Source organism: Rhipicephalus microplus, chromosome 6 (genome assembly GCF_043290135.1).
Source record: "Rhipicephalus microplus isolate Deutch F79 chromosome 6, USDA_Rmic, whole genome shotgun sequence".
NCBI classification, from domain to species: domain Eukaryota; kingdom Metazoa; phylum Arthropoda; class Arachnida; order Ixodida; family Ixodidae; genus Rhipicephalus; species Rhipicephalus microplus.
Window position 1 is genome coordinate 59,131,726 of NC_134705.1, and position 25,303 is coordinate 59,157,028.

Sequence of the window (25,303 nt, forward strand, 5' to 3'; positions counted from 1 at the left end):
GACAGAGTTAGGGCACGATGTCCTACAGTGTAAAGACTGGTCGGGGTTGCCGTCATCAGTCGGCTTCGCAGTCGTCAAATAGGTGTGAAGGTCGACCTCAGAGGTGTTTTACGCAATCGCATGAGGAGCGTGAAATATTTCTGCACTGGAAATGCTCTCGGCACCAACACATGCTAAGCCTGTCAGTGTTGCAAAGTGTGGCTCTTTCTTCTTAAAATAAACCTTTACAATAAATGATAACCGGTATAGTACATTGATTTGTCATGAAGTGGTTACGTACCTGACACGAAAAGGACGAAATCGTTATTGGCGTTAGCTTCTTGAATGTCGCGTCTACATGATGCGCAACGGCCTCTCACGCTACCGACGCTCCGACAGCTACTTCAACTTCCTTCCCTCGAATAAGTGCGCTTTTGAGGTTTTCAAGAAGTTGTAGTCTTTCGTGTAGGTCTTTAGCTTCTTCACGTTTCTCTGGCTGTAAATACTGCAGCCTACAGCTACACAGTGCATCATTACGACTCCAGGCAGTTCCGACACCACGAAAACGACAGCAACGCTCTGGCTACCTCTGACTAAAATGTTGACCCACCCAGAGTGCATGGCGTCGCTATCATCCGTGAAAGCTCTCTATTACTAAGTCAAAAAGAGGGCCACAGGAGGAAGAGAGAAAAAGTTGCTGGCATCTTCCCACGGGGGCAACACGAGCAAATGCGTCGCAGAGGGAGGGGGGGGGGTATCTCGTGAATGGTCATACCTCTGATCTTAAAGCTTGGTGGTCACATTTCGCTGCTGCTTCTCGTGTACGAAGTTCGAAATCCACAGCTTGGGGTTGCCATTTCGCAGCTCCCTCTTGTTGCCCGAATGAAGGATCTGCAGCTCGCTTCGAACGCTTGCGTTCAGCGTCGTATACTCGTCTCTTCGCAGTCTTGTATTCTGCGTTGCTTGCTGTTGTAGACCGTGAAGACGGTGAGGGTGAGTAACGTTGCCTTGAACGAGCGGTGGGACGATAATTTTTGGTTGTGCCCCAGTACTGGTTGAAGGTACTTTTGCCAACTGTTGCTTCCATCGCATCTACTCAAGTCAAGTAAAGAGTTAAATCAAGCAAAAAAGGGGAGGGAGAGGGGATGAAAGGGAGAGAGGGAAAGGGAGGGTAGACGAGCCAAGCATGCGCAGTACGCCGACGACGAGAGACATGGTAGGACTAAGAAATGCTCCGCATTTAAAAAGGAAGGAATAAAACAAAAGATAAAGTGGGGATGTTCACCGGGAAAATGCCTGTTTGACTACGGTACACAGAGAAAAAAGAAAAGATGAGAGAGAAGGGAAAAAGGAAAAAAAAGGAAATGGCCAGAAAATTCACCGGCGCGATCACAAAGTCGGGGGTGGATGAATGGATAGATAGATAGATAGATAAATAGATAGATAGATAGATAAAAAGATAGATAGAAATCATCGAAGTTTTTGGTTCTTAAACAAGGGCCTTGACTTTACCGGGGTACAGAAAAACGATGAGGCGCAGCGCAAACTTCGAACTTTGACTTATCCTTGACGGCATCACATCCATATTTAGGCCGAAAAGTAGCGCACGCAGATGCATTTGTAAGGAACGGTCTACATATGAAAACAACAAGCTCATAGAACATCTCCATCGTGGGTTACAGTATCATGAAGGTGACTTGAACATTAACCCACAGGCGCGTCTGTGCAAGCAGGCGTTTGCTGTGTAGCGACACCACGGACCCGAGATAACGGGAACAGGGGGGGGGGGGGGGGGTCGACTCCTTCTCACGCATAGCCGTGCGTGACTGAGCCTTGTCCGGGGAATAGGGGATCCTGGGAATGAGCCGACGCTGAGTGATTGGACCTTTAAGGCACACCGGCAGAGGCAACGCACCTCTTTGGGTCCGGCTTCACGTAGATGGCACCCCTGGGCTGACCAACCCAAGGGAAATTGGCAGTCACTTTTCCCTATCTCTTTCCCTACACCTTCGTCTTTATTTCTCAGTTATTATCTGTCCTGTCTACTCCTCTCTTCTGTTTACTTCCAATTCTTCCTGGCGGCAAGGGTTAACCTCGTGTGTTCACCCCACCTTGGGTTGCATCAGACCAGGTTATAGTGATGAGGTACAGCAGGCGTATGCAAGCCATTTTTTCGCGTCTTGCAGCATCCCCTCGTTGGGCTCTGTGGTGGGTTGCTGCCACCGCTACCGAACACAATGCATATTTTAGAGCAAAAAAACTTCGAACTCTCCGTTGATCGCTTCTTGAAGAGGGTGCGCACAGAAGCAACCTTTCAACCTTTACACCTTAACAAGGACAACTTCCCGCGCTACCATGTTATTCATAGTGACACACCTGAAAAACAAGCCAGGAAATTCTCCTCGTTTCTAGTTTCAAGGTGCCAGATAAGCACACTTGGAACACGTTACCAAGCGACAAAATGGCTTGTGGAGATCTCTTTATTGAAACCTGGGACAAAGAACAATATGAAAGACTATCCAACTTAAGGACCTTTGGTGATGCCCCCATCACTGTATCGGTACACCGTTCAATGAACACTGTCCGAAGAGTTGTGTCGGAGGATGATCTAGTTGACCTGACAGACGCAGAACTTCTTGACGGCTGGAAAGATGAGAATGTAGTGAATGTGAAGATAATTATTATGAAGCGAGATGGCAAAGATACCCCAACTAAACACACCAACATTACGTTCGGCTCTAGCGTTCTTCCACAGACGCTAGTAACTGGGTACATAAAGCTTCGTGTTCGCCTATACATTCCTAACCCTCGCCGTTGCTTCTAATGTGAGAAATACGCCTACGGCTCGCAAAGCTGTCGTGGTCGGCAAGCCTGGGCCCAATGTGGAGTTTCTGGCCACAGGTCCGAAACCTGCGAACAACCAGCGCATTGTGTGAACTGTCACGGAAATCATGCTGCCTACGCATGGTGACGTTTATTCTAGAAAAAAGTAAAAAAAAAGATTGTTACGTTGAAGGTGAGGGAAGATATCTCATTTGTAGAAGCAAGAAGAAGAGTTTCGCCATTTTATGGCTCAATCTACGCTGATGCGGCGTGTCTGGAAGTAGCTTCACGCCAGCAGTCGCCACTCCTTCGGCCTGCACAAAGCGAGCCGACGGCTGTAGCACCAGCCCCCAAGACGGCAGTAGTTCAGCCTACTTCACCTACTCACGAACAGAGATCACAGACCCCAAAGACCTCAGGTCACAAGGCCTCACCTTGGCAGGTGAGGCCTAAACTTCGAACAACTAGCTCGCACGTGCGGGCATCCAGTGCCTCTGAGGAGGCAATGGACACAACGGTACCCCTGGTGCCTCAAGAGCGGCGTAGCTCCTTGGAGCACACCAGGAAAACTAAAAAGCAAATAACAAGCCCAGCGACAGCCCTGTTATTGGAATTCTCATTACCCACCCAAACAGCCACTCACTTTTTGTACACACAGTAATACATTACTTTCATCATGAGCACACAAATTATACAGTGGAATGTCAGGTTTATTCTCAGGATCCTTGATGACGTTCACGAACTCTTACACGAATGCTCACCAAAAGTGCTGTGTGTACAAGAAACACACCTTAATTCAAAACACAGAAATTTTCTCCGTAAATACGTTATTTTCCGAAAGAACCATGTTGATGACATGACAACATCTGAAGGTGTTGCCAATGTAGTGAATCAAGGGATTGAATGCACATACTTCCAACTCCAATCATCTCTTGAGGAAGTGGCTGTTGGAGCTGTGCTTTTCAACAAACTCATCACAATTTATATTCTTTACGTACCTCCGACCTATCACCTACAGAAACATGACTTCCAGTCCTTAATAGACAAACTTCCGGAGCCTTATGTTCTCCTTGGACACTTGAATGCGCATAGCAGGCTATGTGGTGACTTTCGTTGCGACGCGCGAGGTAGACTGATTTAACAGTTCCTGCTCTCGTCGAGTGCGTGTCTTCTGAATCGAAAAGGACCTATTATAATGCTAATATAATATATTATTACATGATGGACCTATTTATAGAACCTAATATGATATATTATAATTATATATTATATTATAAAGAACCTATTATAATCTCGCTAATAATACCTACTCCTTCATAGACCTAAGCATAGTATCTTCGTCCCTTCTGGCTCTAATATAGTGGAAAGTCATCAGTAATCTCTACGGAAGTGACGACTTTCCTGCAGTTTTGAGCACAGCTACAGCAACTGAGTGTCCACCACGGGTTCTAAAATGGCTCATAAACAGAGCCAACTGGGAACAGTTTTACACCATCGCTCGTTTAGGTTAGAATGATATATGTGTAAATTGATCATTGATGCTGCTGTCAACTACTTCACAACATTGTTGATTGATGCTGCAACAAATTGCACCCTACCAACGAATAAGCACCCTAAAAAACGACGTGTACCGTGGTGGAATTCTGAATGCCGAAACGCTCGCAAACAGCAAAACAAGCATGGAGGTTGCTTCAGAATTCACCAACAGCTGAAAATCTTGAGACCTTTGAGAAACTAAAATATCGAGGCAGGAGAACGCGTCGGCAGGCCAGAAGAGAAAGCAGGCAGAAGTTTTGTCAGGAATCAATTCATATACACAGGAGGCTAAGTCTGGAACATGTTTGATAGGGTAGCAGAAAGACAAGTGCACTCACTCCCACTCGTGCACACACAGGGTGGCACCTTGAAAGAGCCTCGAGGCTAACTTCCTCGGTGGACACTTCAAATGGGTGTCCAGCTCGTCACACTAGACTGACGCTTTCCAAGAACACAAAACAAGAATAGGAAAGCAGGAACTCGAACACAAATGTACTAGATTTGAGGCATACCACCAAGCATTCAGCTTAGCTGAGCTCCAAACATCAATAAAGTCCGGCAGTAATTCCGCCTCAGGTTCTGACCAAGTGATGTATGAAATGCTAAAAAAACCTACGAATTAAAACACACAAAAAACCTTACTTTGCTTGTACAACGCAATCTGGTTCCCTGGCACTATCCCTACTTCCTGAAAGAGGCTATTGTTATTCCCACTTTGAAACAGGACAAGGAACCGTCTTCAGTTTCGAGGTATAGACTTATTGCACTTACAAGCTAAATGTTTAAACTTAAATAAATAAACTGCCGACTTGTACATTTCCTTGGAAGAAACAATTTGCTCGACGAATTCAGTGTGGGTTTAGAGAGGGTAGATCCACCACCGAACACCTTATTGGTATCGAGGCACAGATCAGGGACGCTTTCGTCCACAAGCAATACTTCCTTTCTGTGTTCCTCAGTATCGAAAAGGCATATCATACAACATGGCGCTTTTGAATATTCAGAGACCTGTCCTACCTTGGCGTGCGTGGCAGAATGTTTACCGTTATCGAAAGTTACTTGTCAAAACGGACATTCTGTGTTCGAGTGGGCAGCGTTCTTTCTCAAACATTTATCCAAGAAACAGGCGCCCCGCAAGGTGGTGCGCTTAGTTGCACACTTTTTATCATCAAAATGAATCCTTTGCGCTTGTCCATTCCTCGCGATATGTTTTATTGCACTTGTGTCGACGACGTCCAGCTTGGTTTTAGCTCTTGTAATGTGGCCATGTGTGAGCGGCAGGTTAAGCTCTGTCTGAACAAAGCCTCCATTTGGGCAAAAGAAAACGGGTTCCGACTAAATGCAGAGAAAAGCACGTGTGTCTTGTTCTCCAGGAAGAAAGGCATTCTTTCCGAACCTGATATTTAACTGCATAGGCAACGTCTTTCCGTTAATACCGAACGCAAATTCATAGGCCTAACGTTGGACACCAAGCTAACCTTCATACCACGCATGAAGTATTAAAAAAACAAGTGCATAAAATCAATGAACGTTCTAAATGTGTTGTCACGCACTACGTGGGCACGTGACAAGAAGTATTTAATGAATTTGTATAAAAGCCTCGTACGTACCCGCCTAGACTATGGGACAATAGCATATCAGTCTGCGACACCTACTGCCCGTAAAATTCTTCATCCGGTTTATCATTTAGGCATCCGTCTCTTTACGGGTGCTTTTGGCACTAGCCCCGTGTAAATAAAGCCTGTACGTGGAATCAAATAAATGGTCGCTGCACTTACAGAGATGGTACATGTCTTTTAAATATTATCTGAATGTAAATGCAGACAAGGATCACTCAATCACATTCCACAATTAATGACATGTCAAGCCTTGCTCTGTTTGAGAAACGGCCTTCTATGAGACAGCCCTCCTCACAGACATGCTTCCTAGAACTACATCGTCAACTACATCAAGTATACATGTTCTGAGTTTCTTACGAATGTCTCAAAGTCCAACACTTCTGTCTCGTACGCAGCCGTCGGCCCAAGCCGACGTTTTGCGCTCAGATACAAGCATTTTCGCTGGCGAAGCTCATGCGATACTTGCGGCTGTTAAACACATTAAACAATTAAAACTACAGAAGGCAATAATATATACAGATTCATTAAGCGTAGTAAAAGCCCTGAAAAACTCTTAAAAAGCACAAAACCCGTTCTTGTTTTGCGTTACTTATTCTTGTGCACAGTCTCCTCATCCAAACAGCATGTTGTAGTCCGCTGGGTGCCAGGACACTGCGAAATACAAGGCAACGTTCTGGTGGACCAGCCAGCTGGATCCGCCAACAAAACCGCTACCAATACATCGATACGAATTTCTGCACTCGACTTGAAACTTTTTTCAAAGCGAAAGCTCAGAGGTTATTGGCAGAGCATATGGAGCACACGCACAGGTATTAAAGTGCAAGTTATCAAGCCGAAACTTGGTCATTGGCCACCAGTATCAAAATCATGCCACACAGAAGTAATACTTACAAGGCTAACTACAGGACATACGTACACTACACGTTCATTTCTTTTCTCTTGTGCCCCGCCGCGGTGGTCTAGTGGCTAAGGTACTCGGCTGCAGACCCGCAGGTTCCGGGATCAAATCCCGGCTGTGGTAGCGGCATTCCTGATGAAGATGGAAATGTTGTAGGCCCGTGTGCTCAGATTTTGGTGTACCTTAAAGAGCCCCAGGTGGTCGAAATTTCCGGAGCCTTCCACAACGGTGTCTCTCAAAATCATAAGGCGGTTTTGGGACGTCAAACCCCACATATCAATCAATCAATCTTTTGTCTGGTGGTCATGCACCTTTGTGTGGTAAATGCGGAGACACACTCACTGTACTTCATATATTAATTCAGTGCAAACAATAAGACACGATGAGAAAACAACACTTTCCATCACCCTACCAACATAAGATACCACTTCACCCTTCATTGTTCGTCGGTAGGGAACCAGTTTTCACACATGAATCGGTGTTGGCTTTTTTAGAGAAGTTGGTACCTTTCATATCATATACCCGGGCACTCCGTAGCACCACCTCTCCAGAGAGGTTTCCGCTGCGGTGGCTGTACTCAATAAAGCACTTGCCCCACGGCCGTTGGATGCAAGGGTGTGATAACGAGGCACGTTCGCTAATGCCATACATGTCCGCCATGGTTTTTTATTATCACAAACTGGCGTCATTCATGGACACTGCTCACTTTTCACGACATGGTCATGATCTCATTGCTTCTACGGTTTTACCCACCGAAGGGCTAGGAATTTTAAGGCCGTTATACAGCCACACATCGCAGTCATTGTCCACATCTCTACTCCCATGAACTGGCGCTCTTTGGCCATCTAATGGCCCTTGCGCCAAAATACACCAATCATCATCATCATCATCACTTTACCAATAACACTCTCCACGTGGTGGTTTAGGGACGTTAAACCCCACATATCAATCAATCAACAATAACACCCTGCATAATGACGAGGGCTCAATATGTGTCCACGACGTCTAGTCACTGCCCACGTTCTCTTAAAAAAACTCAGATTCTTTCTTTATCTGTTCTAATGATGGCCTACTAACACACATGCTCCACAAGCTTGGTGTTTCCAATTTTCTATCATGTCCCGTGTCGTTTGCGCTGGTCTTCATCTTAATGTATCGAAGTAGCGGAAATTTCTAGGTTGGGTAACTCGCACTTAGCACGCTATCAATTTATTAGACAAACAATTTGCGTTCCTTCAGAATTTTTCACATCTGCAGACGTAATGACCTTGCCAACTGTCGTAACTAAAGTCATTGTCCCGGTGTTCCTCCCCTACAAGTTGCTATTTTCATATTGTTACGGGGTCGGGACGTTGACGAACCCAGTGACTGACGTATGCAACAAGGAACTCTTTATTTTGCCGAACTTGCGGCCACGAAACGGTATATCAGACTACAGCAAACAATGCACGCTGTACGCTGATATCGACGCACAGAGTGTCGGTCGTGGATAAAACTGACGAACGGTGAAGCACGCTGGCGTTTACACATTCGTCATAGAATATTTCAGCGTTATGGCTAGTGGCTAGTTAAGCTCCAGAAGAAACTCTAGTGCTGTAGTTGTGCGCGTAATGTCGTAGGTAGGTTCTAATATTACCTAGATGGTTGCTAGAGTACGTCATTAAGTGTTCTTTGCGCAAAGCAACCGTTACACGTGTATTGTGGCCGGCACATAAAATAAATGGTAAGGAGGGCATGTGGCATTGCCATGTCTTATTTCCTTCGACCGCACCTGCGTGCGCTGCATCTCAGCTGATCTTCCGTTGTAGCGCTTTGAGAAATAAATGAAATGTTCTAAGTTATAGCGCTTTTGGTGTGTCGTTCTTCTGTGCTCTTTTTTGTCAGCGAGTGCGTAAAAACAGTGAAGTAGATTGCCTACATGTCTAAGCCTAAGCTTGTTCAGTTGTATGACGGGTTACTACCAAAGACCGCACTTTTCTTCTGGTGATCCTGTGCTGCATATTAAAGTATGACATTGCGTTCTCGTCTTCGTGGTAATATTTTAGGCACTGTGAAAGTGGCGCAAGAATAAATGAGCGCGAAAACACTAACGTGCGAACGTTTTACGCTAACTGCATGATGTACGTACGTTCCTGGCATTTGATCGGCGTTAGCACAGAATAGCAACTTCTTATTTTCTGCGTAGGGTCTATCTGGTTGGACGAGTGCTCATTCACGTGGAGCAATGCAGAAGCCTTCTCTGGAGCAACTGCGGAAGCTGCCTTACGTGATGTGAGCCTGAAAGTGGAGCCTGGTTGCCTGGTTGGAATTGTGGGATCCGTGGGAAGCGGAAAGTCGACCCTGCTGAGCTCACTTCAAGGCGACGTTCAAAAAATAAGCGGCCATTTCAGGGTGACGGTGAGTGCGCATGGTTGCTATGGGCGTGCGTTGGGTATTTGGTGAGTTTTGGGCTCAATGATAAACCAGATTAAGCCACTGGGTATAATGCCCTCGTCAGGAATGGTAACCGCATTCGTTAAACTTATAAACGCGCCCTTACTACTAAGTGACACGAAATAATAGCATTGCTAGAGATGAATGCATAGTAAGGTGTGGTTTACTATGATAGGTTATGATTTGTATTCGCATACATGCGCTATACCCATATTCAGATTGTGGCTAGTATCATCCGCAGTGACTCTGATTTGCCTATTGACAGTTCATACTCACATTCCGTCTAGAATGGAGGAACTTGAGCCAATATTTTAAGCTTAGCCAAATTTGGGTATAGGTGTTACACATTTTGACTTTGTTGTGAGAAAACACGCTGCACGCTGGAGCACTTAGCAGCATGGGATTTTGTTTACGTTTCATATTCCTATTTCAAAACTCAGCGGCTATCACAATTACATCAGTTTTAGTAGCCCATAAACTTCTGTGGGGCCCATGTTCACTAACGAGTCTTTTTCTCCCAGGGCACCATAGCATGCGTGCCACAGAGTGCATGCATCTACAACATGTCCATAAGGGACAACATCTTATTCGGAAAACCGTACGACGCGTCCCTGTGCAATAGGGTCCTGTCTGCTTGCGACCTCCTGAAGGACATGACTGGATTTCCAGCTGGAAACCTCACGGAAGTTGGACAAAAGGTACGGCTAGCTAATTTATCTCCAACGCTCAGGCAACATTATTGTTACGAGTAACTTATTTATTAAATTATATGCGATATACCGAGCTCGGCGAACAAGATGGCGCCAGTTCATCAAAAACGAGCAACCGACGTCTTCTTTCTCTTTAATGCAGCAAGGCTGCGACGGGTGTTCTGTATCATAACCCCCCGGCGGTAGAAGCACCATCTCGGTGCTTGAGCTACTCGCATGTGGTACAAGGAGGATGATAAGGCTTCAGTCGATCTATCTGCACGATGTCTCTTGAAGCTGACGATGATGACGTTGAACTGGCTGAAATGGTCTCGTATGCAACGTCAGTCACTCGGCGAACGACGCGGTATGGCCCAGTGTAGCGTGACAGCAGTTTTTCAGAAAGACCTACACGCCGAGTAAGGAACCAGAGAAGGGCAAGGGAACCCAGTGAAAAGTGCGCGTTTTGATACTGGGAATCGTAGAGCTGTCTTTGGTGCTCCTGTGAGGCCTGTAGACGGCTGCGGACGAGTTGGCGTGCGTGGGCGGCTCGCGTGATGGCTTCGCTGGCATATTTAGTGACCGAGGGCAGCAAGGCGTCAAAGGGTAAGGCGGCCTCTCTGCCGTATATAAGATAGGATGGGGAATAGCCGGCAGTGTCGTGACACGATGAATTATATGCGAACGCCACAAATAGCAAATGAACGTCCCAGGTGGTCGGCCGCTACGTGTTTAGAAAGCATGTCGGTTATGGTGCGGTTGAGGCGCTCTGTAAGACCATTCGTTTGTTGACGGTACGAAGTGGCAAACTTGTGCTTGGCAGAGCAAGAGCGCAGGATTTCGTCAACGACAGCTGATAGGAAGGTCAGGCCCCGGTCAGTGAGAAGTTGGCGTGGAGCTCCGTGTACTAAAATAATATCGTAGACCGGAAAGTCCACCGCATCGGTTGCGCAACTCGTCGGAAGTGCTTGTGTGATAGCGTACCGTGTCGCATAGACAGTGGCGACAGCAATCCATTTGTTGCCTAAGCTGGAGATCAGGAATGGGCCACGCAGGTCGAGGCCAACTCGAAAAAAAGAAGGCTCATGAATGTCGATCGGCTGAAGGAATCCAGCTGGTAGGGAAGATGGCTTTTTGTGGCGCTGGCAGGGCTCACACGTGGTGACGTAGCGTCGAACAAAACGGGCAAGACCAGGTCAAAAGAAACGACGACGTACACTGTCGTATGCGCGAGAGACGCCTAAGTGGCCCGCCAAAGAAGCATTATGAAGTTGGTTGAGGACAGTCGCACGAAGATGTGCTGGTATGACAGGGAGTAAGTCATGGCCATATGGATCGAGGTTACGGCGATAAAAGATCCCGTCTTTGACCAGGAACATTTGTAGAGATGCGTCGTGAGGCATTGACCCAAGCTTGTCAATGATGGTTCGCAGGTAAGCATCCCGGCGTTGTTCGTGGCCAAGGTTGAGTAGCTGCGCCATAGACAGAAGGTCTGGAAAGGTGTAAGTATGGGCAGCTTCTTCCACAGGGTAGCGTGATAAACAATCTACATCTTGATGCAACCTCCCTGTTTTGTACGTTACGGCGAACGCGCATTCTTGTAAACGTAGGAACCAACGAGCGAGGTGTCCTGTTGGATCCTTGAGCGAGGCCAGCCAGCAGAGTGCGTGGTGATCGGTAACTACTCGGAATGGACGCCCGTATAAGTATGTGCGAAACTTGGCGACTGCCCACACAAGAGCGAGACACTCACGCGCCGTAATTGAATAGTTGCGCTCGGCAGCAGATAGCAGTCGGCTTGCATATGCTATAACACAGTCATGTCCACGTTCGTGTTGCAATAGCATTGCTCCTATGCCGTGCCCACCAGCGTCAGTGCGAACCTCGGTTAAAGCTGATCGATTGAAATGAGCTAAAATCGGCGGTGTTGTAAGAAGGGTCATGAGCTGGGAAAAAGATGAGACTTGATCGACGCCCCAGAAAAACTGGGTGTCCTTCTTCAGGAGGTTTGTGAGTGGGCGTGCAATGATCGCGAAGTCTTTAAAAAGCATCGGAAATAGGAGCACAAGCCCACAAAACTGAGAACGTCCTTTGTGGACTTCGGAACAGGAAAGCTCATGACAGCGCGAATTTTCTCGGAATCTGGGCGGACTTTTGCGGCATCGACGAGGTGGCCAAGTACGGTTATTTGACGACGAGCAAAGTGGGATTTTAAAAAGTTCAATTGAAGTCCGGCTCATAGAAAAAATTCAAAAATCGCCAATAAACGATCAAAATGGGAGTCGAACGTGGGTGAGAAAACGATAACGTCATCTAAATAACATAAGCAGCTGGATCATTTAAACACATGACGCAATGAGCCTATCATTCTTTCGAATGTGGCCGGCGCATTACAGAGACCGAAGGGTATAACTTTGAAGTGATAAAGACCGTCTAAAGTGACAAATGCGGTCTTCTCACGGTCCATCTCATCGACACCGATCTGCCAATAGCCAGATCGAAGGTCGATAGTGGAAAAATACGTAGCAACGTAAAGGCAGTCTAAGGCATCATGAATTCTAGGCAACAGGTACACATCTTTCTTCGTAATTTTGTTGAGATGCCGATGATATACACAAAAGCGCCATGTTCCATCCTTCTTTCTGATCAGGACGACCGGAGAAGCCTAGGGGCTACACGAGGGCTCGATTATGTCTTTTGCAAGCATCTTTTCGACTTCCTGTTGTACGACTGTACGCTCGGACGCGGAAACACGGTATGGACATCGGCGAATGGGACTCGCGTCAACAGTATTGATGCGATGAGTAACAACACTCGTTCGACTTAAGGCCGTGCTGGCAAAGTTGAAAATGTCACTATAGGACTCCAGGACGTGACGGAGGGCTCCCACTTCAGCAGTAGCGAGGTCTGATGGTACCATGTGGTCAACGTTGACGCCCGATGAACGTGATAGAATTGGGTCATGGTCTGAGGTACAGCAATCATCCACTCTGAAGGGCTCAACCGTATGGTCTTGTAGGGCAGTAATTTCGGCCAGGGATATACATTGGGGAAGAATTTGGGAAGTGAGGGCGAAATTGACAATAGGAAGGGGTGTATGGTTTCCAACAATTGTCAAAATTGTGCGTGGAACAGCGACGCCATGCGTAAGCACCACGGCGTGAATTGGTGCCACCATGTAATCGCCGTCAGATACAGGTGGCGTAGAGGAGAGGTCGATGTGTGTAACACAGTTAGACGGAAGGCGTACGAAATCAATGCAGCAAAGACGGCTTTAGGGTTGATTGGTCGGATCGGAAAGTAGAGGCATCTCAAGGTCAAGACAGCCGGCTGAACAATCTATAAGGGCCGAGCAAGCAGTTAGAAAATCTATACGTAGAATTAGATAAGGAGGGCAATTTTCTATAACGGTGAAAAAACAGCAGTGTTTCTATCAGCAATAGTCACACGGGCACAGCACATGCCTATAATGGCGGCAGTTCTCCCGTCGGCGACTCGAATGGCTCGGTTCAAGGCGGGTGTGACAACTTTCTTTAGGCGGCGACGAAGAGCAGCACTAATTATGGACACATTTATTTATTTACATACCCTAAGGACCCGGGAGGGCATTACATAGGGGAGGGGATATGGAAGATTTTCAACATGTGTAAGATACATTAAATGCGCAGAAGCATCATCATATAAAGCTTAAATGGAAAAAAGAGTACACACAACAGCAGTGATAAGGAAAAAAGCGTATATATAAACCCTGCAGAAGAATATATACGTTATTAAAGTACAATAGGCTTCAGGTAACCAAGTGTAGGCGCAAATAACACACACAAAATAATCAAGTAATTCACATGAGCATCACCACCGCATAACTACATTAATCGATTGGAAGTTCTAAGAACACTTTTACCGCTTTAAGAAAGGATGAAGATTCTGTTAGAGTGGCTACATCAGCTGGCACGGAATTCCAGTTGGTTATTGACAGGGCCAAGGGCGAGTTTTGGTATTTTTTTGTTCTCGGGAAGGTGGGATTAACTTTGTCAGGGTGATACACACGGGCTGAAATGTGTGATGGCGAGAGGATATGCTTGCGCGCAAACTGGGAGTTGTGGAAGAGTCAGTGGAAATTAGATAGCTTTGTAAGTTTACGGCACGTGGCAAGGGAGGGCAGATTAAGCGATTTCAGTAAGCAACTTACGCTTTCATACGGTGAGTATGACGACGTTATGAAGCGCACAGCTTTGTTTGGAATTGATTCAACCAGGTAAGTCAAATTTTCAGTGTGAGCATACCATATGATTGAATCATACTTCAGCGATGGTCTTATCAGGGAAATGTATGAATTGAGTCTGGTTTATTTGTTGGCAAGGCATAATCGCCTTTTGAGGATGCCAAGTTTTTTTATTGCTTTAGTAGTAATATGTTCAATGTGAGTAGTCTAGTATGAATTGGTTGTTAAAAATACCCCAAGATATTTAAAGGATTGTATTGATTAAATTCGAAGGTCATTTATGGTGTATGAGTTATGCAAAGGGATTAGGGGAGAACTAAATTCCAAGTGCTTCGTTTTCCCTATATTAATTTTCCTCTGCCACGTGTCGCACCACTCAGCCAGCCTATCGAGGTCGGATTGTAAAATGGTATTGTCGGCAGGGCAAGTTATTTCTTTGTAAATTACGCAGTCGTCTGCTAATAGCCGAATTTGCGAACTTATGTTACATGCTAAGTCATTATGTATATTAAGAACAAAAGACAACCTAGAACCGAGCCTTGGGGAACACCGGATAAAACGCTAGTAGGGTTAGAGATGTAGCTCTTTAGTTTTACAGATTGAAAACGGTTAGTAAGGAATTCCAGTATCCATTGAGTTGTATTGTTTTCAAGGTTCCGATTGCGAATTTTCAGTTTTATACATTTGTAGGGGACCCTATCAAATGCCTTTGAGAAATCAATAAAGATGGCATCGACACGACGGGAAGAGTTAGGCGCATAATGAAAGCCAGTAATTAATTCGAGATGCTGCGACTGACATGAGAAGTTTGGACGAAAACCGTGCTGGTTGCTTAGGAGCAAGTTATTTAATTTAAGATAAGCTATTATATTTGTGAATAGGATATGTTCGAGAAGTTTGCAGCATATGGACGTCAAAGAGATTGGTCTGTAGTTATTGGGCTGAGTATTATCACCAGATTTGAATATTGGGATTACCTAAGCAGATTTTCAGTGCTCTGGCAAGCAACCTGTATCTAAAGATTGTTGAAATGTTAACGCGAGCACAGAGGCCGAAAAGTGGCTGGTTAGTTTTAAAAGCTTAGCACTAATATCATTAGGACCGGGGCTGGTTTTAATAGCTAAACGATCTATTGCACAAGCTACACCGTGTGCAGTAATTGTGATGGGAGAAAATTGATTAGAGATAGTTGGCTGTGGCAAATTAAGGTTGCTATGGAGCGATCTCTCGATTGAATGTCCTTCGGGAAAAAATGGTTATGTTTTTCAGCACAGCCGGCTAAGGTCAGGGTGTTGCCATCCTCTCCACAGAGTGCTGGCACGGACTCTCTTTTCTTATTAATTATTTTGAGTGCTCCAGAACTTCTTAGGGTCAGTTTTGAACATGTTAGGTACTGTGTCATTGTGATACTTATTTTTCGCTTCAGAAATAGCAGCTTCTCTTTGTTCGGAAACGTTTTCATAGTTTTGCCAGTCCTCCAACGCGTTCGTTCTCGACGCTTTAGTGTACGCTCTTTTTTCTATGAAGCCATCTTTTAATGTCACGGGTGAACCATGGATCGTCCGCTCATTATGTTATTGTAATCACCGGCACACAAACACGTTCTATTTCTTTTAATTTGTCACGAAATGTGCACCCGTTTTATCAGTAGACTGATTAGGAAAGTTAGATATAAATTCATCGGAAAAAGACTCTAGCAACCTGTTAAGCTTATCTGTGTCTGCGCATGCATAGAATGCGGAAGAGGCATTCTGTGTCTGCGCGTGCTTAGAATGCGGAAGAGGCAGAGTGCAGTGAACTGCCCTATGATCACTAAATTTTCCAAGATCTCCACTTTAGGGCTGTCGGGATGATTGGTTATCATAAGGTCTAAAACATTGCTGTCACGAGTTGGTTCCTGCACAATCTGTTGCAGATTGTGATAATGGAGAAGGCGCAGAAAGCTAAGCTGTTCATGGCGATTAGGATGAGCTGGGACAGATAAAGTGAACCAGTTGATTGAAGGACATTGAATGTCGTCACCAAGTATTAGGAAAAAATGAGGAAACTTGAAGAGAATGGAATCAATGGCTTCCTGAAGATGCTCAACAAAATCTTGCCAGCAATCAGGGGGTCAGTAACAGGCATCAATTATGCTATGAATGTGATCAAAAGTTGATGAAACCAAGACGATTTCAAGGAGGGAATCTGAGGGAACAAGCGATGGCTGATAGATTTATTTTATGACATTCATAACGCCACCACCTCGACAACCCATTATATTTTTACAAAACAGAACAAAAGATGATGGAAACGAAAGTTCGCTGTTCGTTACGTCCTCTGTCAACCATGATTCCGTACCTACTACTATATCAGCTGAGCACGTATACACGAGGGCGTTTATTGCATCGAGCTTTTTATAAACGCTGCAAAAATTAAATAAAAAAGTGAGACCTATTTTGACAAGTTTGACGTGTGGTGACGTGTTTTACAGGGTCATTCAAGAAAGTTTCGTTTGTTTGTTGACACCATGACAACGCAATATTTTATCGAGTCGTAACAGAATGTGGAACCATGCATCTGAAGTATGCATGCCGGTATCGATCAATGCGCGCACAGGTACATTCTCTAAAGTAACGGCCAAAAGGTTCCGGGTGGTCGGTAATGTTACACGAGGATTTCTTTCAGAGGTCCTCGTCAGTGCAGCTCCACCTCCAGAAGCTGCACTGCCTAGTTTTCCGGTTGGGAGCGCTGCGAATAGGTCGGATAAGCAAGACGGTGTTGTGGGGGCGAACGAGATTGACGGCGAGCAGGAAATGGTGAGCGGGCGTAGCGAGGTCTTGTCAGAGGGGCGGCAGAATCAGAGAATGTTCTCGGCATAGTGGAATCAAAATCAAATGCTGAGGACGACTGGTGGACAGAAGTGGCCTGGGAAGAAGGCCCATAGTGTGCCGCCAGAGCCCAGTACTTACGGCATTGGCGAGCGATATGACCAACGCGTCGGCAGTTGAAGCATATGGGCTTGTCATACAGTGTACATTATTCGGACAAATTGCGCTGTCTAGAGTAGTTGGAACCAAAGCGAGGAGCGGAGGGACGACGATAAAAAAAGCGCGGCAGAGTAGACTGGTTGAACGGCGTGTAGGCCAACGTTCGATAATTCTTGACGAAGGACGGCTTATATCAGTGAGATCGTGGTCGGAGACGGATAAGGCGTTGGGAATGGAAGGACGAGCTGCCTCGACCTCGCGACGAATGATGCGGGTGAGGTTGTCACATCGGGGAACTTGGCGGAAGGCGTCATCGCAAGAGGAAGTAGCCATTGTGTTCGGCAGGCGCGTGATGCCGTGGGTGATGCAGTGGGCTTCAGCCTGTTCTAGACGGCGGCATTCTGTGAAGATGGATTGATTGATATGTGGAGTTGAACGTCCCAAAACCACCATATGATTATGAGAGACGTCGTAGTGGAGAGCTCCGAAAATTTCGACCACATGGGATTCTTTTACGTGCACCCAAATCTGAGCACACGGGCCTACAACATTTCCACCTCCATCGGGAATGCAGCCGCCGCAGCCGAGATTGGATCCCGCGACCTGCGGGTCAGCAGCAGAGTACCTTAGCCACTAAACCACCGTGGCGGGGCATTCTGTCAGAATCGTGTCGATGCTCGCGACATTACTAAAAACCAGCAGGCTGAAGGCACCGTCAGCAATCCCTTTGAGGACGTGATTGATTTTCTCGTCTTCCAACATGCGCTGGTCTACCTTGATACAAAGCTCCAAGACGTCAAGAATGTATGAGACGTGTGCTTCAGTATACGTCCGGGCGCGAGTGGCGAGAGTCTGCTTGACAGCGAGCTGATGACCAGATGAATCACCAAAAAGATCACGAATCTTCGTTTTTAAGAGATCCCAGCTTGTGATTTCGGCTTCATTGGTTTCGAACCATGTCCACAACGTGCCCTCGATGTAGAACACAACATTGGCGAGCATGAGCGTGCGATCCCAGCGGTGGGTAGCACTGGCACGCTTGTACCGGTGCAGCCAGGAGTCAACGTTGATAGTACCGTCAGCGGAGAAACTGACAGGATTCCGCAGGGGTGGCAGGGTGACGTACGTGGTCGACTCAGCTGGAGAGGCCGGTGGTGATTAGCCACTGGCAGTTGAAGTAGTCGAAGAGTCACCGGTGTTGCGACCACTGCGCGTCTTCATCGAGGTACGGGGGTCGTGCATCTCCACCAATGATGTTTCGAGTAACTTATTCATTAAAACATATATGATGCACCGAGACCGGCGAACAAGATGGCGCCAGTTCATCAACAAGGAGCAACCGACGTCCTCTTTCTCTTTCATGCAGCAAGGCTGCGGCGGCTGTTCTGTATCAATATGTAAACTCTGCAAATGCAGCTTCTGGGTGCTTATTTAAAGGCATTTATCAGTCAATTGAGGACGAACCAGCGATCAATGGAAAGAAAAATGGTAGGTGTAACCTTAAGAGACAAGAATAGAGCAGAGTGGATTAGGGAACAAACGGGGGTTAAGGATATCATTGTTGAAATCAAGAAGAGGAAATGGACATGGGCCGGGCATGTAGCGCGTAGACAGGATAACCACTGGTCATTAAGGGTAACCAACTGGATTCCCAGAGAAGGCAAGCGGGTTAGGGGGACACAAAAGGTTAGGTGGGCAGATGAGATTAAGATGTTTGCGGTATAAATTGGCAGCAGCAAGTACAGGACCGAGTTAACTGGTGGAACATGGGAGAAGACTTTGTCCTGCAGTGGACGTAGTCAGGCTGATAATGATGATGATGATCAGCCAACGCCCATAATCAAGCAACGGAAATTTGGAAGCATGAACAGAAGAGCATTAAACTGCGCAACTATTCAAGGTTTTCGTTTCAACATTTTGCATGATCAAAACACTGCGACGTATATTGCGTCACTGCGCCTTGCACTTGCAGCCAATAGTGCAGCCGGTGCTCTTTCTTTCTCTTTCTGTTTTCTTTCTTCACCTTGGAATTGATAATAAAGAAAGTATGGTCTTGGCGACATACATTTGAGAAATAGAGATAATTGTATATTTTTCTGTATCACATTGTACTTTGGTAGAGAAAAAGAAAGAAAAAGGCAGTGCTTGTTCAAGCCATACTAATTTAGACCTGGCTAATTTAAACAGCTAACGCCATAATAATTACGACATTGCTAATTTGTACTTTGAATATAAGACCAAGTCAGTTAGAATTTGTCGAATAAACAGTTCGCCAAAGCCAGGCTGACAAGGCTAAAAGGACCATTTTATTTATTTCACGGCTACCTACAGGTGGCCTAGAGTTAGTTTATGATCACCATGCTTGTTATGATCTTGCTAAGACCCCCTAGTTGACACTGTAAAAATTGGATCATGCTGATTAAGACGCTGCTTATTAACAACACGTAAATCAAGGCACGGATAGTATTTCGGCCGCCCACAAGCTCTACTATACTGCAACTTTGTCCCCCTAGTTGACGCTGACTTATTTTTTTTGGGGGGGGGGGGGGGTGGGTGGGTTGGAAAGTTCATCAAAGAGGAAAAAAATTGGGGGACCCGTAAGCTTCGCCTTTGGGAGCTGAACGCGATAGCGAAATCCGGCCCCCAGTGCACCCTTCAATCACTAAGTGCATACTTATTCATATGTTTTGTTACATACACACGCACGCACACAAACACGCACACACTAGATTGGACCAGCGTGCGCTATTATCGACGAATGGGTTCATTTTCGTCGTAACACCTGTTGTACAAAATGCGTTAAAGGGGCCCTAAAACACTTTTTCAAGTAACCATAGAATGAGTTCACTAGAAGGGCTTATTGCCTCACAAATTCAACGCCGCAAAAATTTTAAGAATCTTTCCAGTGCGAGTGGAGTTACAAAGGTTTGTCGCATGCGGCAATGGCATTATCTCTTCTCGCGTCCCGATGAAAGCGCTGGAAGTTAAGCAGAGAAGGGTGGCAGGGCAAAGAAACTACCGCGCCTCGTGACCTTGAGCTCTTCTTTTTTCTTCGAATACGCAGCTTTGTCAGTGTGATCACGCGCACACGCGTGGACAAGTAGCGGCATCCCGCGGCTATCTCGGTAACTTTATTTTTCGGTCACAGACACGCGGACAATATTTCGCTCACAACTAACGGGGCCGACCTCGGCGGTGAGGTTTCTGCGACACGAGCTCTTTAACGTGTGGGAAAGGAGGCTAGCCCACCGCCTTTGCACGGGCTAGCCTCAGGCCAGGTGTTCTGTGGTGAGCCACGCAATATTTCCGTCCGGCGACTCCCGTTTGTCGGGGCTCGTCGGACTTCGCTGACGGCGCCTCGCGCCCAAGGCAAACGCTCACCTTTTTTTTGCCCCTCTTCATACGCTCGGCCGAAGGGTGGTAGGGTGTCCTAGTGCGTTGCCAAGCTGCGCCAACCCGTCTCCCTCCGAAGCCAACGTGAGCGCATTTGCCTTCGCTCGAGCAACCGGGCCTTGGTCCCGGAGTCTCCGTGAATCACCTTTACCACGGAGACGTGCTCGTGGCATACTGTGTAGTACTTTTATGCCCGTGGCGTGGATAAGCCCATCTGATTTTCCACCGTGCCTTTGCAAGGGGCTGTACTGCGTTTGGTGTTGCCACAGAGAATAAAGTGTTGCGACCTTGAGCAGTATCGTGTTCTCGCCATGGCGACGATTAACGCGTGCCTGCAGCTCGCTAAGACCGCACCCACGCTAGTGGCCGTACTCCTTCAGGATACGTGTACACTACAAACACTATCGCATTAAAATCTGTTGTGTTCAGGACAATTCAAATCCGTATGCATAATTGATTGATTTGTGGGGTTTAACGTCCCAAAACCACTATTTGATTATGAGAGACGCCGTAGTGGAGGGCTCCAGAAATTTTGACCACCTGGGGTTCTTTAACGTGCACCCAAATCTGAGTACACGGGCCTACAACATTTCCGCCTCCATCGGAAATGCAGCCACCACAGCCGGGATTCGACCCCACGACCTGCGGGTCAGCAGCCGAGTACCTTAGTCACTAGACCACCGTGGCGGGGCAATCTGTATGCATAAATTGCTCATATGCAGTATGTACGGCAAATAGATGATTGGTTTGCAATGGCAAGGCCTTAATTTCGTTAAGTAGGTGTTTGTACCAGCGTCGACTAGAGGACGCTACTAGCCATAAAAGGTGGTGAAGGTTATCGGGCTTAGAACCAATGGTGTCGCACTTGCCTGAGGGCCTCTGCGGCTGCAGCTCTTTGTGCCATCGTCGACTAGAGGAAACTAGAAGCCATCAAAGAGGTTGAAATTTCTTGGGTTGAGAACCGGTGGTGTCGCACTTGCCTTAGCGCATCGGCAACTGCATTTACAGTTGCAACTCTATGCTTATGATTTGAGAGGTGCTGGGTAGTCTCTATGAAAGTCGGAGCTGGATCTCGGCAGCAGGCATTCCATCAGTTCCACTGCTATGGCTACCGACAGTGTTTCGACCACTCAGACATCACTGCAAAGTGTCATGACTCCACGTCACCCGGGAATCTTTAGCGGCACTGCAAGGTCGACGTCGGTGAGTGACTGCCGTTGTATCAGCGCGTCGCTAACAGTTAGAGCTGGGATCGAACACTTATGCTGGGGAACCAGATATTCAACCTTGAGGGCACCACAAAGGCGTGGTTTCATACGCACGATGCCGAACTCACAAGTTGGGACTTCTGCAAAGAGAGGCTACGTGATCTTTTCGGGAGACTAATAGGACACCAAATAGAAGCCCAGAAAAGCTCGCATACCATACCCAGATACCCAAGAATTCGTAAATTCTATACATTGAGGACGTTCTGGCACTTTTCCGAAAAGTCAATGACAACATGCTGGAGGCAGATAAAGTCGGACAAATTAAGAAGGACATTGGCGACGATGCACTCAGCTTCTCATGTAGGAGCTGGACAACAGTTGATTCCTTCACCAAAGAGGGCCGCCATTTAGAGCAAACAAAAGGCAAGCGCATCATGCAAAGGCTCGACTGGCTTCCTAATGCAGCTCCGACCTCTTCCTGTAATGACCCTGCGCTGTCGCATCAACCAAGATCACCAAGTTTGAATCAAGCCTTACGTCGTGAACTTGAGGCTACGGCTCTGAGCTTTCGTGGTCCCTATACGCATTAAACTCACTCATTGAAGCTGTTTTTCACCGAAAAAGTTGCAAATATAGACATCTTATCCCCGGTTAGCCCATGTCTCACCTCTGCCGCCCCGATCATTCTCTCTCTTGTGCCTCAACAGTATTCCACCAACCGGTACAGATACCGATCTTAATGTCGAACGCCGTATGACAGACCAATCTGCTTCGTGTTTTCCCGGATCGGCCAGATCTCGCACCACTGCCATAACCGTTGGAATTCTTTGCCCCCACCTTATGCTGACCGACACTACGAACGCGCACCTCGTTCTCTGTCGACTCAAGCTGAACCACCAAAAGCTGACCCTACCGTTCCTCCTCGCTTCACTAGCCGTTCGGCCTCTCCACAGTGCCATCCGTCCCGTTTCCCTACATCTCGACGACCCCCGCACACGTAATAATTTTCCTCGGGAAACTAACCGATGCAGCCAATGGAAGTGAAGCTGCGTTGACGACTCTGACTGCAAAGCCTCTGTTGACCCTCGCTCGTAAACAAAACCTAATTGAAATTCGCCTGTTTAAGCACTAATCGGCACTGGAGCTCATGTATAGGTCGTGCGCTCTGACCTTCGTAGCCAACTTCGAAAAGTGCTAACGCCCGCCGAATCGCCCACCTACGAGTAGCCAACCACAGCACAGCGGACGCAATTGGAATGTGTATTTTGAAGTACGAACAGCGCGATATGCACACGTGAATCTTGCGCTGTTTGTACTACTTAATGCTAAAGAAACAAGCTCGAAGCTTCACTTTATTAGGTAGCGTGTACCACCCGTATGAACATCGTTGACCACTCAACGTTAGTTCTGTTCACTGTACTTGCCGAGTGCCCTCACGAGGTGATTCTCGGAATGAACTTTTTGACTGCTCATTCTGCGCTTACCGAGTGCTTAATCGGTATTCTGAGGCTTGAGTTACCACAGTGTTTTTCCGACGCTAGTGCTGATATCCAGCCTCGAATTCACTCCACTGCCTTTGTTCGGCTACAACTTGACTGTGCGACTTATGTGCCTATGTCGCGATGCTCACCACTTCAGGATAGCAATTACGTGGCGTCTCCATTTAACAAAGCCTTACTGCGGCACCACAGGTATTGGAAGAGCTCTCCCTAGCTCTTCCAATACCTTCACGAACAACCTCGTTTGGCTTCCTCTCCTGAACTTCACCTCGTCCCTACAAGATCTTCCTGAGTGTGTATCTCTAGCTGCGTTGCCCCTCTTGAAGACCCCAAAGTATCTACACTCAGCTGTGAACAACAATCTGAGTTTGCTCAACCTTCGGCTCCGACGACGCCGTCTAATGACCCATCCACAAAAATGAGAGCTCCAGACCTACTGCCTTCTTACGCAGACACCATTCATTGCGTTTTGGTGTCCTACGAAGATGTATTTGAAAGACATATTTGACTAGATAATCGTCCGTTAGGTCGAACCCACCTGGTTACTCACCCGATCAACATTGGTGACGCGACGATCATCCATAGGCGTCGCTATTGTGTGTCGGCGACAAAACGTCACGTTATACAAACATAAGTCGAGAAAATCCCGTCAAAGGATTTGCAATGCCCACGGCCTATAGGTGGCGCACCGTACAATCCAAGATGGCTGCGGAAGGATGATCAAACCGTGAACCAGCATAAGAAAAGATAGGACACATGGACGTACTCCTTGTGCCGCTTTCCCCGGATGAACTCTTGATCGTCAAATGAATGTATATCGAGCCAAAGTAATTTCCCAACCGATAGGAACTGCTGCTGCGTGTTCGCTACCTCATTCCTTGCCACAGTGAAAAGGGTGGTGGTGTCAGCTGATCGACCGTGTATCAACGATGCTTTGCGTAAATCTGTGCGTAGTACAAAAAATGCGTGATCTAGAATTCACATATGAACTGAATGTCACTCTGAAATAATTTGTGCCGAGCCTGTCTGGTGGATTCACCGTACTAGTAGGTTACTAGCGAGTAGCGTGCCATCGCGGCTGCACAGGACCGAATATTTAACGTAGGGATAACTCGCAAACATATTATGCTATCGTCATTCGTTGCGCTGTAAGCAGCATGCAGCTGCTTATTCAACGAAACGCGAGCATTTAACTTCTCATTAAGTAGTGCTTGTGTCCCAGCCATAACCATTGCGAACTCTAACAATGTGCAATTCTGTGCACTCGGATGTTGCAGGTTCCACCAGTGCGATTGAAACAAATATATCGGCACCCGAACGCTTTTCGCAACGTCAACAATGCGAAAGTTTGTCGAACAACGTCGTTCGGACAGCACCAATGAAGTGAAGGAGAAGTTAGCGTGGACTGCCGTCGTAACTGCATATTTCATTGCTCAAACCATTTCGCTTAGCTGGTCGAGCTCGAGCGTGCTCGCGGCATGCGGCGCTTTGTAATATCCTATCTAATTGGGGCATTCCATGCACAAGAAGAAATTTGCTTTTATTTTGAGCTTGCTGAAGGGTATTACACAATAAATACAATCAAAGCGCTTTAGCAGCGTGAAAAAACAATAATAACGCACGACGGGATGTGAAGTGCAACTCGCAGCTCGTTAGCTAAAAGCTGATCGTTCATCGTCGCTGTCACTTTCAACACGTTAACAACCACCTATGTCCAGTAAAAAATCCTCGACGTCAAGACGGTTTCTGTGAACACCACTTCTAAAGTAATCTGAGGGATTCTCTCCGCCAAACGAATACAGTAGCACCAACAACGCGTAATTCACCACGCACAACACCCATACGGCACACTCACCACGTTTACATGGGGTGCGCCGTGCGGACACTGCGGTGATCATTTCGCTACGATAGCCGGCAAGAAAAGAATCACTTGCAGTGTGCTTCCATCTATCAATTAACGTAAAAAAACAAGTGTAACTGTGTATACGTCAAGGTTTGAAAACGCAAATCGCGAACCTGCGATACTTTCCGGGTA

The 25,303-nt window shown here is 46.7% G+C and overlaps 1 protein-coding gene across 1 annotated transcript in view; it reads left to right on the top strand.

Annotated features, from left to right (window-relative positions):
* LOC142765851 (ATP-binding cassette sub-family C member 2-like) overlaps positions 1 to 16,183 on the top strand; it is a 67,897-nt gene extending 51,714 nt beyond the window's left edge. Inside the window, exons 8-10 of the mRNA XM_075867659.1 lie at positions 9,041 to 9,252; positions 9,810 to 9,986; positions 16,115 to 16,183. Coding sequence (XP_075723774.1) covers positions 9,041 to 9,252; positions 9,810 to 9,986; positions 16,115 to 16,183 — 458 coding nt within the window. The remainder of the gene's footprint in view (positions 1 to 9,040; positions 9,253 to 9,809; positions 9,987 to 16,114) is intronic.
* The last annotated feature ends 9,120 nt before the right edge of the window (positions 16,184 to 25,303 follow it).